This window comes from Populus trichocarpa, chromosome 6 (genome assembly GCF_000002775.5).
Source record: "Populus trichocarpa isolate Nisqually-1 chromosome 6, P.trichocarpa_v4.1, whole genome shotgun sequence".
Classification (NCBI taxonomy): domain Eukaryota; kingdom Viridiplantae; phylum Streptophyta; class Magnoliopsida; order Malpighiales; family Salicaceae; genus Populus; species Populus trichocarpa.
In genome coordinates this window covers 13,751,103-13,764,454 of record NC_037290.2, presented here as the reverse complement: position 1 = coordinate 13,764,454, position 13,352 = coordinate 13,751,103, and the positions used below count along the sequence as shown (strand labels likewise).

The window sequence follows — 13,352 nt, the reverse complement described above, 5'->3', positions numbered from 1 at the left end:
AAAGTATAACAATTACAAGCCTTTTAAAATATTTAACAGAAATCTTGTTTAGATAGAACTTGAATCAAATTTTAAAAGTACAATAATACTTATTTTTATTTTTATAATAATTTAAATTAACCAAATTCATAACCCAAGCTATTATTAACCCCAATTTTATTTCTAATTGATTCTTGAATCAAATTTTAATATTATAATAATAACTATTTTTATCGAAAAATTCTTAATCAATTCTTGAATTAAGTTTTAATATTATAATAATAATTATTTTCTCTTACTCATCTTAACCGACAATTATGGAATTAAGGTTTTTACAAGAATATTTTAAAAATAAAAAATAAAAAATATTAGAAACTTGCCTTCTTTATACATATCTCTATCTTTTCAAACTCTATTCCATCCAAAACAACAGTAACAAATCGCTACCGACAAACCTTCTTTCAGGCGTCAAATAATCAACAGTTTACCAATTCTCTTCCGACAAATAAAACATTACAGCTGAACTGCTGTAAAACAGTTGAGAGAAACAACAGCCTTCCAAAGGCAACAACCAGCAAATTTATTTCCTACTTTCTTGTAGTTGAAAGAGTGAATATTTGACAGAACCCACCCAACAACAAATGCCAAGGATATAAATTATTTAATTAATAGTATCTTTTCATAAAGTTACAATTTGCTCACTCTTGAGGATAAACAATCAAGCAACTTCTATGAGAAACCATCTGATACTTCGTGGAACTTCATCTAGTGCTTGCCAAAGAACCTCGGTTCATTCTATTCCACCTGCAACACTGCAAAAGTTTAGATTGTGAATTATGATATATATTTTCCATGGAATGGACATAAAATCATTCAACAAAACAGTCCGAAAGCAAAACTTACAGTGGTAGCACCTCCTGGAAACAATAAAATAAAATAAAATAAATCACAGAGTTCCACAATCACAACTGGTCTGGCGTTGTTCTTTGGCGGTTGCGCTCCCTGCGCCTCCGAGGGCCTGACCCACCGTCTGAAGAATCATTGTCATCTTCTCTGGAAGAAGATCCAGTTTCACCTTCATGATTCTCCCCCCAATGCCGGATGGCTCGCCTTCTGAAACCTAGCTGTGCTACTCTTGAGGCACCAGACCAGCTACTACTCCTTGAACTAGATCCAGGTCTAAAAACTCTTATAAGAAAGAATACAGTGAGCCAACCACCATCATCTATAGGCAAAATGTTGTCACCCCTCTCTTCTCCAAATGAAGATTGGAGTGTGCTGAGCATGTCTCCAAAGTCCCTCTGACGCTCCAGCCTCCTCCAATCACGTTGCCGCTCTGGATCAGCCTCTGATGGACGAACAAGTGGGTGTTCAAGCCTAGCATGTTTCCTTAGATCTGAATACGTGCCAGTAAAATTGCAAGTCTCGCAGGCACAGCTCCTTGATTTCGCATTCATGAAACTTCGTGCGGGTTCCATGACAAGCCAGTCTTTTATCTGCCCCCGACAGAGGGGGCACACTAGCTTTGGATGCGCCTTGTTCTCACAAGAAATGGTTTCGGTGGGTAAGGATCCTTCCTCAAATCGATCTTCCGGTGGAACTGTAACTGTTGATGCTGAGCTGACAACTTCAGAAGAATTCATGGTTGCGAGACTACTCTCTTGTGATTGTGGAGTTGATGAAGTTGTTTCTGCAAATGACTTGCAAAACTGATCAAGACAATTAGAATGACGATAGCTTGTATCACACATGTATGGACGGCAACCCTTCTCATGTGAGGAACAAATAAGGAGAACAGCATTGTGTGGATGTTCCATGCATACAGAGCACCTGGCTTCTTCCCATTCCTTCAGATTCTCCTCAGTTTCTGAAGGGAGTTTAGGTGATGAACGTCTTGAACAGCTGGAGTTGCATGTATAAGGAGATGCCCTGCACCTATCAAAAGATATGGAACGATCTCTTCTATCCTTTGGCATGTTGATACTTCAAAAATATCAAGACAAGACTAAAGTATCCAGAGCTCCTCCACCACAGCAGCAAAATGAACAACGTTCTAAGAAAACACATAAAGATCATCTATAAGGCAACCCAATAAGTGAAATAAAGCCTAGTGTTTCTAAGAATGAATAATAATAACAGAAATAGAATCCTAATAGACTTTTGAGAGTTTAATGCAACCTGTGTAAATAAATGAACACAAACCCCAAACAAAAAGGGGGGAAAAGAGAACAGATAAAGAAACTATAGCAAACAGGAAAAAAAAAAGATTTCTAAGCAAACTTGCAAATTCATACACAGACAAGAAAAGGTTCCAAGTTACAGCAGTCTTCATGGAGAAAATTACACAAGTGTAAGATAAACTTTATGAGAGAAAAAGGGTCCACCATTAACAATTCTCTATGACAACACAGAAACATCCTTTATGTTCCCATTTATGAGATTTTCAGACTTTCTGACAGACTTTATCCATAAACAGAGACAATTGTAGCAAATTAAGAATAACAAACAGGCCTGCTTGCGGATAGCCTATGTTCATAGACATCAGCTATGCTTGTCGTCACAAATATGCCCCACAACATTAAAAAAAAAAAAAAAAAAGTTGTATCAGTATCTGTTTACATTGATGGATCCCCAATGGATATTCATACAACTGCAAACTCGAAATGATTAAACCAACATAGAACATAACCATGTTCTATTTATTTGTTAGTGTTGTGGTGGTTAGTTTGGGTACAGCCAAAAGGCTTCAAGGCATCAATATTGATTTGCACTGGACCTTAATGGTATACCCTACCAAATCCGTACTGCTTTCTACATCGATATTATTCTTATGAACAATCACTTGTAATGAATTTATAAAGTCCAGACCCTGAAAGATGGGCAGCTACCAAAAAGAGCAATTCTCCAATCATACAACTATCAGCAGCAGCATAAGATTCAAGAAGAGAAAGAATGAGTTGCAGATACAAGTTAACCGCATCCAACACCATGACAGTGCCATAATGTTTTAGAGCTACAGCCATCATCTTTATGTTATCAATTTTGCACCATGATTTCACCAAGTTGGTAGGTTCACATTCCATATTGCTCTCTGATTTTAACATCATTCAAACCACAGCTCATAATGGCTTTATGGAGTCTGAGTACAGGAATCGAATGAGAGGAGCAGTACACAACCCATCTTTACAAATCCCTGAACTCAACTAGTTGTAAGTTGCAGGAGTCCTTTTACCCTTCAGCTTTACCAGGGCCACAAGGGATACCGCAAACTTGCGCACTGCCTCAATTACTATCTTTTGACCTTCCTCAAAAGTCACAAAACTTGGGATACTTTGACAGTTCAACAACAAAAAAATCACAGACAAAACCCACTTGAGTTTTGCAACTTCACAGATAAATTCCGCTTCAAAATTCAAACCCCATGTGACTTACAAAATAAAAGCTCAGATGAAGTCATCATATACAAGTCCCAAGAACAGAGAGAGATGTGACATTCAAAATAGCAAGAGCAGGATGTGAACTTTCTACTTCCAATTCAATCTAAACAAGTTTCTTTACATTTCATTCCACCACAAGCTCAAGCTAAGGAAATCAAACCCTTTTTTTATTATTAAAATGGTTTCTTCTATTTCCACAATTCTAACCTCAAACACACCTCACAAACATGGAGAAATCAAAACTTGAAAAGATGAAACAATCGAAATGACTAATAAAGTTTCAGAACTACAAGAATCAAGACATGAAAAGTAGAGAGTTAAATCGGAGTAATCAGGCAAACAAAACAAGAAAGAGATATTACCACAACTTCTTTGAGAATTCGATTCCTGTTAAACAGATCGTCGATCGTTACCAAAAAGAGATTGATTTTGAAAGAGGCTGCCCTTTTTTCTTCTTCTTTTTTTAGGGCTACTTTTTTTCGGTTCAGGACAGACGACAAATGAGAGAGAATATATATGGTGTCCGATTGCTGACGTGGTAGACCTCGGTTTCCTATTATTATTGTTTTAAATTAATTATTGTGTTTGGATTTGAATTTGAATTTGAATTTATAATAAATAAATAAATAGAAACAAATCTAAAAATACCTCCTTCTAGAAACCCTAACTTACCTCTCTTTTCTCCCCGCTCTCATTCTGTCTACTGGACACCTCCTTCAGCTGTTAAAAAGACTTCCTAAACTAAACTATAACATTTATTATTTGAAGAATTATATGGCTTTGCAAGGGAAGCATCAAGAACTCTGGGGAAGAAAAGAGCAGACAAATCAAGACTAACCAGCTTTCTCAGCTTTGAGATCTCATTTGGAATCTGGCCTTTAAGGCCAGCGTTGGACAAATCTGTGAGAGGTTGGCAAACTTTGACTGGCCGCAGGGTTGTGTTGAAGTTGTTGAAAGATAAGTGTAGACTCTGGAAAAACTGAAGGCTAAAAGGCCCACTTGAAGCGTCATGTCCACCATTGATTCATTCAGAGCTCAAGTCCCACGCTGAAAACACAACCGCGATCACCCTCGTCACAAGTTATACCTGCCCACTCACAACAATACGAGGTTGAATTCAAAACTTCACTAGTTTTGTAAATGAAAGTTGTGTTGGGTTTATGAATATCGTTATATATATATATATATATATATATATATATATATATATATATTATTTGAAGATTTGACCTTATTTAATTTTAAATAATTCTTTAAAAAAAGTTGCTCGGTAATTTACAAGAGTTATAAATAAGGAATTTACTAAATTTCTATTTAGAAAATAGAAATTGTTTATACCTAAAATATTAACTTTCTATTTGTGACTTACTTAATCTTTTTATGTCTAATAGACAATCACTTCTAAATAAAAGATATAACTCCCTATTTATAGAAAAGTATGAAAAACCTTATATATCAATTTACCTCCTGAATGATATCCATATACTAATTTAGGACAATTTTAGAAATTACTTCAATCAAGTCTTTACTTGATTTTTTTTAGATCTGGAAATATAATATTTATATTAATTATATTCAAGTTCTTAATTTCTAAAATATATTTTAATCAAGTTATACTTAATTAAATCATCCTAGTTTAATTTCTTGCTAATGATTTTTAATGTGTGTAACCCATTAGGTTTCTAATATGTTGGTCCAAATATAAATTCTAATTCTAATTAAATTAAACAATATAATTTATTATCAATTCAACAATTGATTAATTTATATTTCAAGATCAAGTGTATCATCTAATAACATGTCATGATATGGATCAGCTCATGAACACCAAAGAATCATTACATGTTCCAAATGGGTCAATCACAAGGTCCAAAGCGAAGCCATTGAAAAAAGCATTGAATAAGCTGGTTGTGCAAGTTTCGACCAATGCTAAATTTAGGGATCCTTTGAAGCATCAAGAAGAGGCATCAATACATTTAATTCATGTGTAAGAGGGGTTTAATCCACCTTTATTTGGGCCATGAAGTTTTGATAATAAGACTATCAATTTTATATAGTTTTAGCCAACTTTGTTTTATGATGTTTCCAAATATTTTGTGGATTCCTAACTAGTTTTGAATTTTCTATTATATATGGGAACATGAATTATTTCATTTAAATATTAGAATTTATTATTTTATTTCCTTATCAGGTGAGGAGAAAACACAACAAAGAAAAAAAGGAATTCAAGCTGACTTAGGAAACACATGTGGTGGCGAAGTTTCCTTGTTAAGCAAGGAAAATAATTCAACAACTTAATTGTGTTTCCTACTCTTGAAAGGATACCAAGAGGTGACAAAAGAGAGCGCTAAAGGCAACATCCTTTTCCTTCCAAAAAAAAGATAAATACAAGGCTGAGATTAAAATCCTATTTTAACTTGGAAACCAAAGGGGCAACAACTTCTGTTTTAGTTCCTAGGATTATTGGGTAGCATTATAGGCTATAAATAAGTCTTGTATTAAACTTGCAATGTTTTATTTCTTCTCATGGCAAAATAAGACTTGAACTTATGGGCTTTATTTTTATTTTGTTAGCTATAGCTCAAGGCTTGTTTGGGCTTAATTAATACTTTATTTTTAACTAAGACATAAGGCTTGTTTGAATTAAGGTTTGGTTTACTAGTAAAGGTTTTGGGTCAATTCTTATAAGTGGGATGATTCAGCCCACAAGGGTAGATCCATTAGGGTTAATTTCTCAAAACTATTTAAACACATATAAGCCTAAATTTCAAGACTTTTGATCAATAATACTTTTGGACTTTTTCCGTATAACGTGTGAGAGAGATTTTTGCATTCTTTGGTTTTTAAACAAACCGAATCTAACTTATCAAAGATTAACTAGCTTCGTAGCATCATTCGACTTCATTCTACTAGTATTGGTGCTTTAAAACATGTTTTCATTGTGTCACACTCATATCAGAATTTTTCAGCTTTTTGATATCAAATCTTAATCTTGATTATGAATTATGTGATCACATAATCATGAGGTTTGCATCAGTTGGTATCAAAGCTAGGCTCTGAGAATGGGTCATATCTTTTTTATTTTTTTTATTTTTCTAGTGTTCGTTAAGTTTTCAATATTTGATTCAATCTTCTTCTTCTTATTCTTCTTCTTCTCCTTCTTCTTTGTGTTTGTGGCATCCTAGTACATAAAAAAAATATTTTTTTACTATCCCTAAACATATCAGTAGCATAAAATTAAACAAAAATGATGTTGTTCAAAGCTTGTTGCAATTCTGCGTAACAATACAACTCATAAAGAACTCTAAACAAGCCACCTTAGAATTAATTTAAATTTCATATACTTCTTCCTGGGGGTGAAATTGCACTATTTATTAAATTTAATCTTATGTTGATATCAATTTCTTAAGGTTTCAATTTAGGGTTCAATTTTATAGTAAATTGATCGTACATTGATTTCGATATCTAGGCATAAGAGAACAACTTATAAACTGAGATCTATAGTTTGTTGGGTATCAAGATACTACATATTAAATTTCAGGTCAGAAAATCAGTTTTTTCTATTATATTTAGGTTATTTAGGATTCAAATAAGTGTCTCCATTAATTTTGTCTTTTGTTTCATTTCATGTCTTTGTTTTGTCAACAATTCGTAGGAATTTGCATTGCTACTTGTGAAATCATAATCATAGTTTTATTTTGTTTGTTTTTAGTATATTTATTAATTCTTGAGTCTACATTCATAATTGGGTTGCATTTCCAAAGCCTTTGACTTGGATTGATTGGATTTTTAGTTTTGAAAGAACTGAAAGAAAGCAAGTTGTGAGGTAAAAGGCGTAGTGAGTTTTTTAGAGTGAAAAACGTTGATTTTATGTGAAACACGAGAGGTGTGATGATATATTTTATGCCAATAATAATTTTTTATAGATTCAAAATATGTATAAAAATCACAAGTATATGACACCAAATGTTAATGGTGCTTTCCAAATACGAGCTATTGGATAACAACTTGAACTTTTGGCTACGGTGACCAAAGAGCTGAAAAATGATATTGAATCAATGAAGTAATAGATTAGTGGGACTGATCGCCAAGGAAGTAATATCTGAAGGGCTGTATGAAATGTTAAAATTAATTTTGATGAGTTTGTTAATGATAACCCAGATGTGGGTGATGATGACTATAAGTTTGTATCTGTAGGCCAAGGAAATAGGTTTGGGCTTAATAGAGCAAGAAGACATGTAAGCTTTGGCCATGGTACAACTTCTATCATCTATAATTATACTACATACCTTATATGGTCATACAAAAAATATTCTATATGTGCTGCTTTAAACTATATTTTTTTACTTGAACACTTAATGCACGTCTAACCACAAGTGACTTACCGATAAGCAGGTTCTCTACCTCATTATCATTAACAACCTCAAGTGGCGACATCTTCTCATCATCGATGTCACTTTTATTTTTACCTTTCTATGGTCATGAAAGACCATAGCTTTTTCATTTGAACACATAAAAGTTATGTGACTTATTCCCAAACAATGAAAACAATTAATATCATGATTATGAGGTGGTTGAGAATTAGATTTACCTCGAATATTGGTGGAGGCTTCTTTCTTAACCTTAGGTGTCTCGGTATTATTACTCACATTCAAATTAGATTGGGTAGCCCCATCTTTCTTTCAATTTAGCCTTTGTGTCAAAAAAAAAACTTGAATTTATAACTTGTCATGAATTGCCCTTTCTCTTAAGTTATTGTTCCACCTTTGTATCCATATGCATCATATCTTTCAACTCAACAAAGTATTGTAACTCCATAATATTCGATATCTCAAAATTCAAATTATTTAAGAATTTAGCCATGGTAGCTTCTTTACTCACCTCTATGTCCACCTGAAGCCTAACTACCTCTATCTCTTTGTGGTCATCCTTTATACTTTTAGAACATTAAGTAGTTTATACTTTTAGAACATTAAGTTAGTTAAGCTTTGCAATTTCTAATACAAAATACTGATACTAGTGACTAGGAACAAATCACATTCTTATGATTGCCTTCATCTCATCCCAAGTAATAATAGGTCTTTCATGATTTTTTTCTTTTACTTTAAACAGGTTGATCCCACCAAATAATAGCATAATCAATAAATTCATTCACAATTAATTTTACCTTTTTCTCTTTTGAATAGTTGTGATAATAAAAAATAAACTCCATTTTATTTTTCCACTCTAAATAAGCTTCTAAATCATTCCTATATTAGAAGGTAAGAATTTTCATTTTAAACCCAACACTCTTTTAAATCCTCATAATGTTGAAATCTCTTATCATAAACAAGTATCATGATGTTGAATTCTACCTCATTGGTCGAATAAAACTTGATCAAATTCATCTAAATCATCATCCTTATTCTAAAAAACAAACTCATCTATAGATGTGGTAACATGTCTTTCTAGACTTCTAGTATTATTAACCCTTCGGGATGACCCCTCTTATAAACTAGCAATCAAGACATCCTTTCTATCCATTTGATTATTTACCTTGCTAAACAACATATTCATCCTCTCAAACTGTTGTTACATGGCTTGTGAAACAAATAAAGTGTTCTCATTATCCTTCTTTTTCTTAGGTGATGATTCTCATTTGAAAACATCATCAAATCTAAAAAAAATATGTTAGTAAATAATCCTCACACACTCCCTTAGTACTTACTCTTAAAGATGTGTCACTTCACTTGTGTATCACTTATAATTTGGCTTTTCACAATAATATTCTCACACTTTATGCCCTTTACCCTTTTTAACTTCACTCTTTAGTTTTTTAAGGAACTAAACAAAAGCAATAAATTTTTTAGATTATATCATTCAATCAATGGATTCAAAAAGACACAACAATCAAGAAAAATAATAGGAAAACTAGGAATATGGAAAACTCAACAAACAAACCCAAATCAGTACCGAAAAACCAAATTCACTAACAACCCAAATTTAATTTAGAATCAAACCAAACAAATTGATTGCCAATTGAATAGAACTCAAGAATTCAAAATCAACTTAGCTCTTTCAATTCAAACCAATCTTATATCCACAATCCAAAAAACAAACCATTTCAATCAACTATGATTTGCAATTTCTTTCTTCTTTCTTCTTTCTTTTTAAATTTTAGCAGAAACTATTTATCACATAAATTCTCTCTCTCCTCTTATATATATATATATATCAACAGAATACTAGTTTAAAAGATAACCTTTTTTATCAATGAAAACCTAAACTACAAAATTAGGGTAAGGCTGAATCAAGAACACAAAGAAAAATAAAAATTAAGGTAAAGTTGAAATCAATAAAACTAGGGTTCAAAAATTTAAAGAGAAAATAAAATTTAACAACAAAAAACACAATGTAAAATGAACAAAACTAAATTTAAAGATAAATGGATGAAACATGATTTTAGGCCAAGCTTTGATATCAACTGATATGGGAAAATTTCTTCCATATCTATGGCATAATAATGTTTATTGCATTATTTCATTAATGATTAAGATTTTTAGGTTTTAAAGAGTTTAATAAGAGTATAAGATGCGATTCGATAAATCAAGTGTAACTTATAAGTCGACCGTTGGATCAAGCTAAAAGTTTGACAAAAAAATTTAAAGGTTGTGTTTTCTAATAAGTTAAATTTTCATGAAAATCGAAAATTTGAAAATAAGGCTTGGAAGTTACTATACGAAATTGTTTTTATTTACCTTATTGTATTTGGATTTGTTTTTCCTATTTAGATTAAGACTTTTAATTTAATTAGTATCTAGGAATCTTGATGCTAGATGAATTCTATTAGTTACGTAAGATTTTATTAGGAATCATTTTCTATAAAGGATTTTAGTTTTAATTAGAAATCATTTCCTATAAAGGATTATAGGTCCAAAAATAGTATAAATAGGGATGTTCATTTTATTTTATTCACATGCAAATTATTATTTAGGTTTTATAAAATACCAGAGATTTTTCTCTAATTTTTTCTATAGTTTAGGTTTATAACCTTAGAGTTTGAGAATCCTAACTTTTATCCACATTATATACCATGTCAATTAGTATCAGAGTAGGTTGACCTCTTTGATAGACGAAGATGATAGTAACTCACTCCATGATACAAGAGTGAAGGCCCTTCAAGGCATCATACGGGCATAGGAGCAAAAACTAGATCATTTTATGCTAGCTCAAGAATAGAGAATGGATTGTTTAGAGCAAGCCATAGCAAGTCTAACTCGACTAATAGGTAACACAAATAGGGACCATGAATTGGAGAGGAAATTGCTTGGAGACTTACCTCATAGCAGCCAAACCCCAAACTTATTTCTGAATTTGATGAGATTCCATTCTATGATGAGAAATTTTTGAAGAAAATATTTATTAACTTGTTGACAAAGTTGGAAACTTACTTTTTGTTTCAACAAGGTTCCTTATTATCAAAAAGTAGAACTTGTCGCACACAAACTTTATTATGGTGCTAGAGAATGATAGTTTGAATTTCTAGACTTTAGAAATCATATTGGTATGTCTTTAATTCCATCTTTGCAAGATTTGAGACAATCATTAATTTTGGAGTTTATACAAGATGATTATGAAGAAATTTGATATTGGATAGATAAGTAAATATATTGTTATTATTTGCCTTCTATTAAACCTTCTCAAATAGCAATGAAAATAAATATAGAGTAGGTGTTATCTCTTCAAAGTAGACAATTTCAACATCACGTTAGTAATAACAACAACATATCTACAAATATTACTTTACTTGTCAATGTTTCATATACTATTGGTAAATAAAAAATAAAAAAGCTCCTAAATTACTATCACATAGTGATTCTTAAAGCCTTGAAGCACTAAAAGAAAAGCCAGAACAAGTTGGAATTACTCATGAGGATGAAGTTGACATTAAAAAGGACTTAAGTATGGATGTGTCATCTAAACCGAGCTTCCATGTTGGGTCAATATTATGAAATTATCAAATCATCTTATGGTTAAGACATTGTTATTAGAGATAAACCAATATGTCAACTAAATTTTTCATTATCTCAAAAGATAGTTTTATACGAGGTCGATTTTTTAGGTCTTAAATAATTTTGTCTAGATTTAGAAATTTTACATTGATATATTTTTGTTAAAATTGGATTTAAGATATTTGGAATAAGTTATCTCGTGCATACATCAGGGACAATGTTATATTCAAATTATTTATTCCTTTGGAGTTGAAGAGTTTAATTTTTAGCAAATAACTTGAGGGCGAGATTTTTGGAAGTAGAGTGAACTGATGTGAGAAAATTTCTTCCATATTCTTGATATAATAATTTTTACTCCATTATTTCATTAATGGTTAAGATTTTTAATTTTTGAAGATTTTAAGAAAAGTTCTAAACGTAGTTTAGTAAATCAAGCATAACTTGTAATCTGACTGTTGGATCAAGTTAAAATCTTGAAAAGGATTTTAAAGGCTTTATTTTCTATCGGGTTAAAGGTTTATAATGATCGGATATTAGGAAAACCTTTAAATAAAGCTCAAATATTATTGCGTGAGATTGTTTTTATTTACCTTATTGTATTTAGGTTCTTTTTTCTATATAGATTAGGAATTTTAATTTAATTAGTATTTTACTATTTAAGAATTCTAATGCTAAATGGATTCTATTAGTTAGGTAAGTTTTAATTAGAAATCATTTTCTATAAAAGATTTTAGGTTTAATTAGGAATCATTTTCTATAAATGATTCTATGTATGAAACTAGTATGAATAGAGATGTTTAGTTTATTTTATTCATAATCAAATTATTATTCAGATTTTATAAAATACCAAAGAATTTTTTTCTAAATCTCTTTACAGCTTACATCTGTAACATTAGGACTTAAGAACTCTAGATTTTATCCATGTTATACATCTTGTTATCAACTAATACAAACCTAGAGGGTTAGAATCCTAGAACCCACAATCAAGATTCAACACAACCCAATAAAACTAAAATCAAGTTGAAAAGAACCTAACCCAATAATTACATGAACCAAAGAACCGAAGTTATAAAGGTTGAATGCCACAAATAATGAATATTTGATAAGTTCTAAATAGTTCAATGAAGAACCAAGAGTAAAAGAAATCTTCTCTAATATTATTTCTAAAAATCAATGAGTTTTCATAGCTTACACAAAAAAAAAATATTTATAGTTCAATATAATAAACCATACTAAAATATTAGGTTAAAATAAAAACTCAAATATAAAATAGTTTAAGAGTACTTTTAAAATAAAATAAAAAAATCCCAAGTCTTAAAAAATAAATCTCAATCTGCATAGTAACTTTTAGATCTTGTTAAAAGGCCTTCCCGATATGTGATCATTATAAAATTTAACCTAATAGACAACAAGACTTTTAAAATTATATGAAAAATTTTTAATTTAATCCAATAATTAAATTAAAAGTTATAATTATTAATATGAAGTTGTGAAGTCAAGCTGTAGTATATTTTAATGAGTCCAATCTCTTACTTAACAACATTGATTAAGATTTGATACTCATGAACTCAACCATTAATATAAATTTATCATCTGCTCTCTTTTCTTTTCATTCTCTTTTTTCTTTTCATTCCCTTGATATTATAGTCAAGAACTCAATTGCACAAAAATAAAGTTCCTTACATGGTGCAACTATATAAAATAAAGCTTGCAACACACGAGAACGGTTATAAGCTCTTTTTGAAGAGGAAAAAATTGGACAAAGCAAGTAAAAAAGAAAACCTAGAGTATTCTAGGAACTTCTGGGCTTGGAAAATAAGAAATCGTAAAGAAAGAGGGGAAAAGCTGGCTTCCGGATCCAAGTGCACGTAACACAATTATAAAGTCCAGTCTACAACAAACATTTAAATAGAAAATCTTAGCAGACGTTTTCTAGAAAGCAATC

The 13,352-nt window shown here is 31.1% G+C and overlaps 1 protein-coding gene and 1 long non-coding RNA gene across 4 annotated transcripts; one reads left to right on the top strand and one right to left on the bottom strand.

Moving 5' to 3' along the window:
* Positions 1–345: 345 nt before the first annotated feature.
* On the bottom strand, positions 346–4,402 carry LOC7497633 (uncharacterized). 3 transcript variants are annotated; one of them, XM_024604416.2, is made up of 3 exons: positions 4,255–4,402; positions 883–2,032; positions 346–791 (listed from the first exon to the last, which is right to left on the bottom strand). In XM_024604416.2, the coding sequence occupies exon 2, from the start codon at positions 1,953–1,955 to the stop codon at positions 942–944; it is 1,014 nt and encodes a 337-aa protein (XP_024460184.1). In that variant the 5' UTR covers positions 1,956–2,032; positions 4,255–4,402; the 3' UTR covers positions 346–791; positions 883–941. The 3 variants fall into 3 exon arrangements, with proteins under 3 accessions (XP_024460184.1, XP_006381693.1, XP_002308310.1); XM_006381631.3 differs by lacking the exon at positions 4,255–4,402 and adding an exon at positions 3,779–3,943 and having other exon boundaries at positions 346–783; XM_002308274.4 differs by lacking the exon at positions 4,255–4,402 and adding an exon at positions 3,779–3,942.
* Positions 4,378–6,059, top strand: LOC112328032 (uncharacterized). Its single transcript, XR_002982622.2, has 2 exons — positions 4,378–4,526; positions 5,608–6,059. It is a non-coding gene; the product is annotated as an uncharacterized LOC112328032 (long non-coding RNA).
* Positions 6,060–13,352: the final 7,293 nt, after the last annotated feature.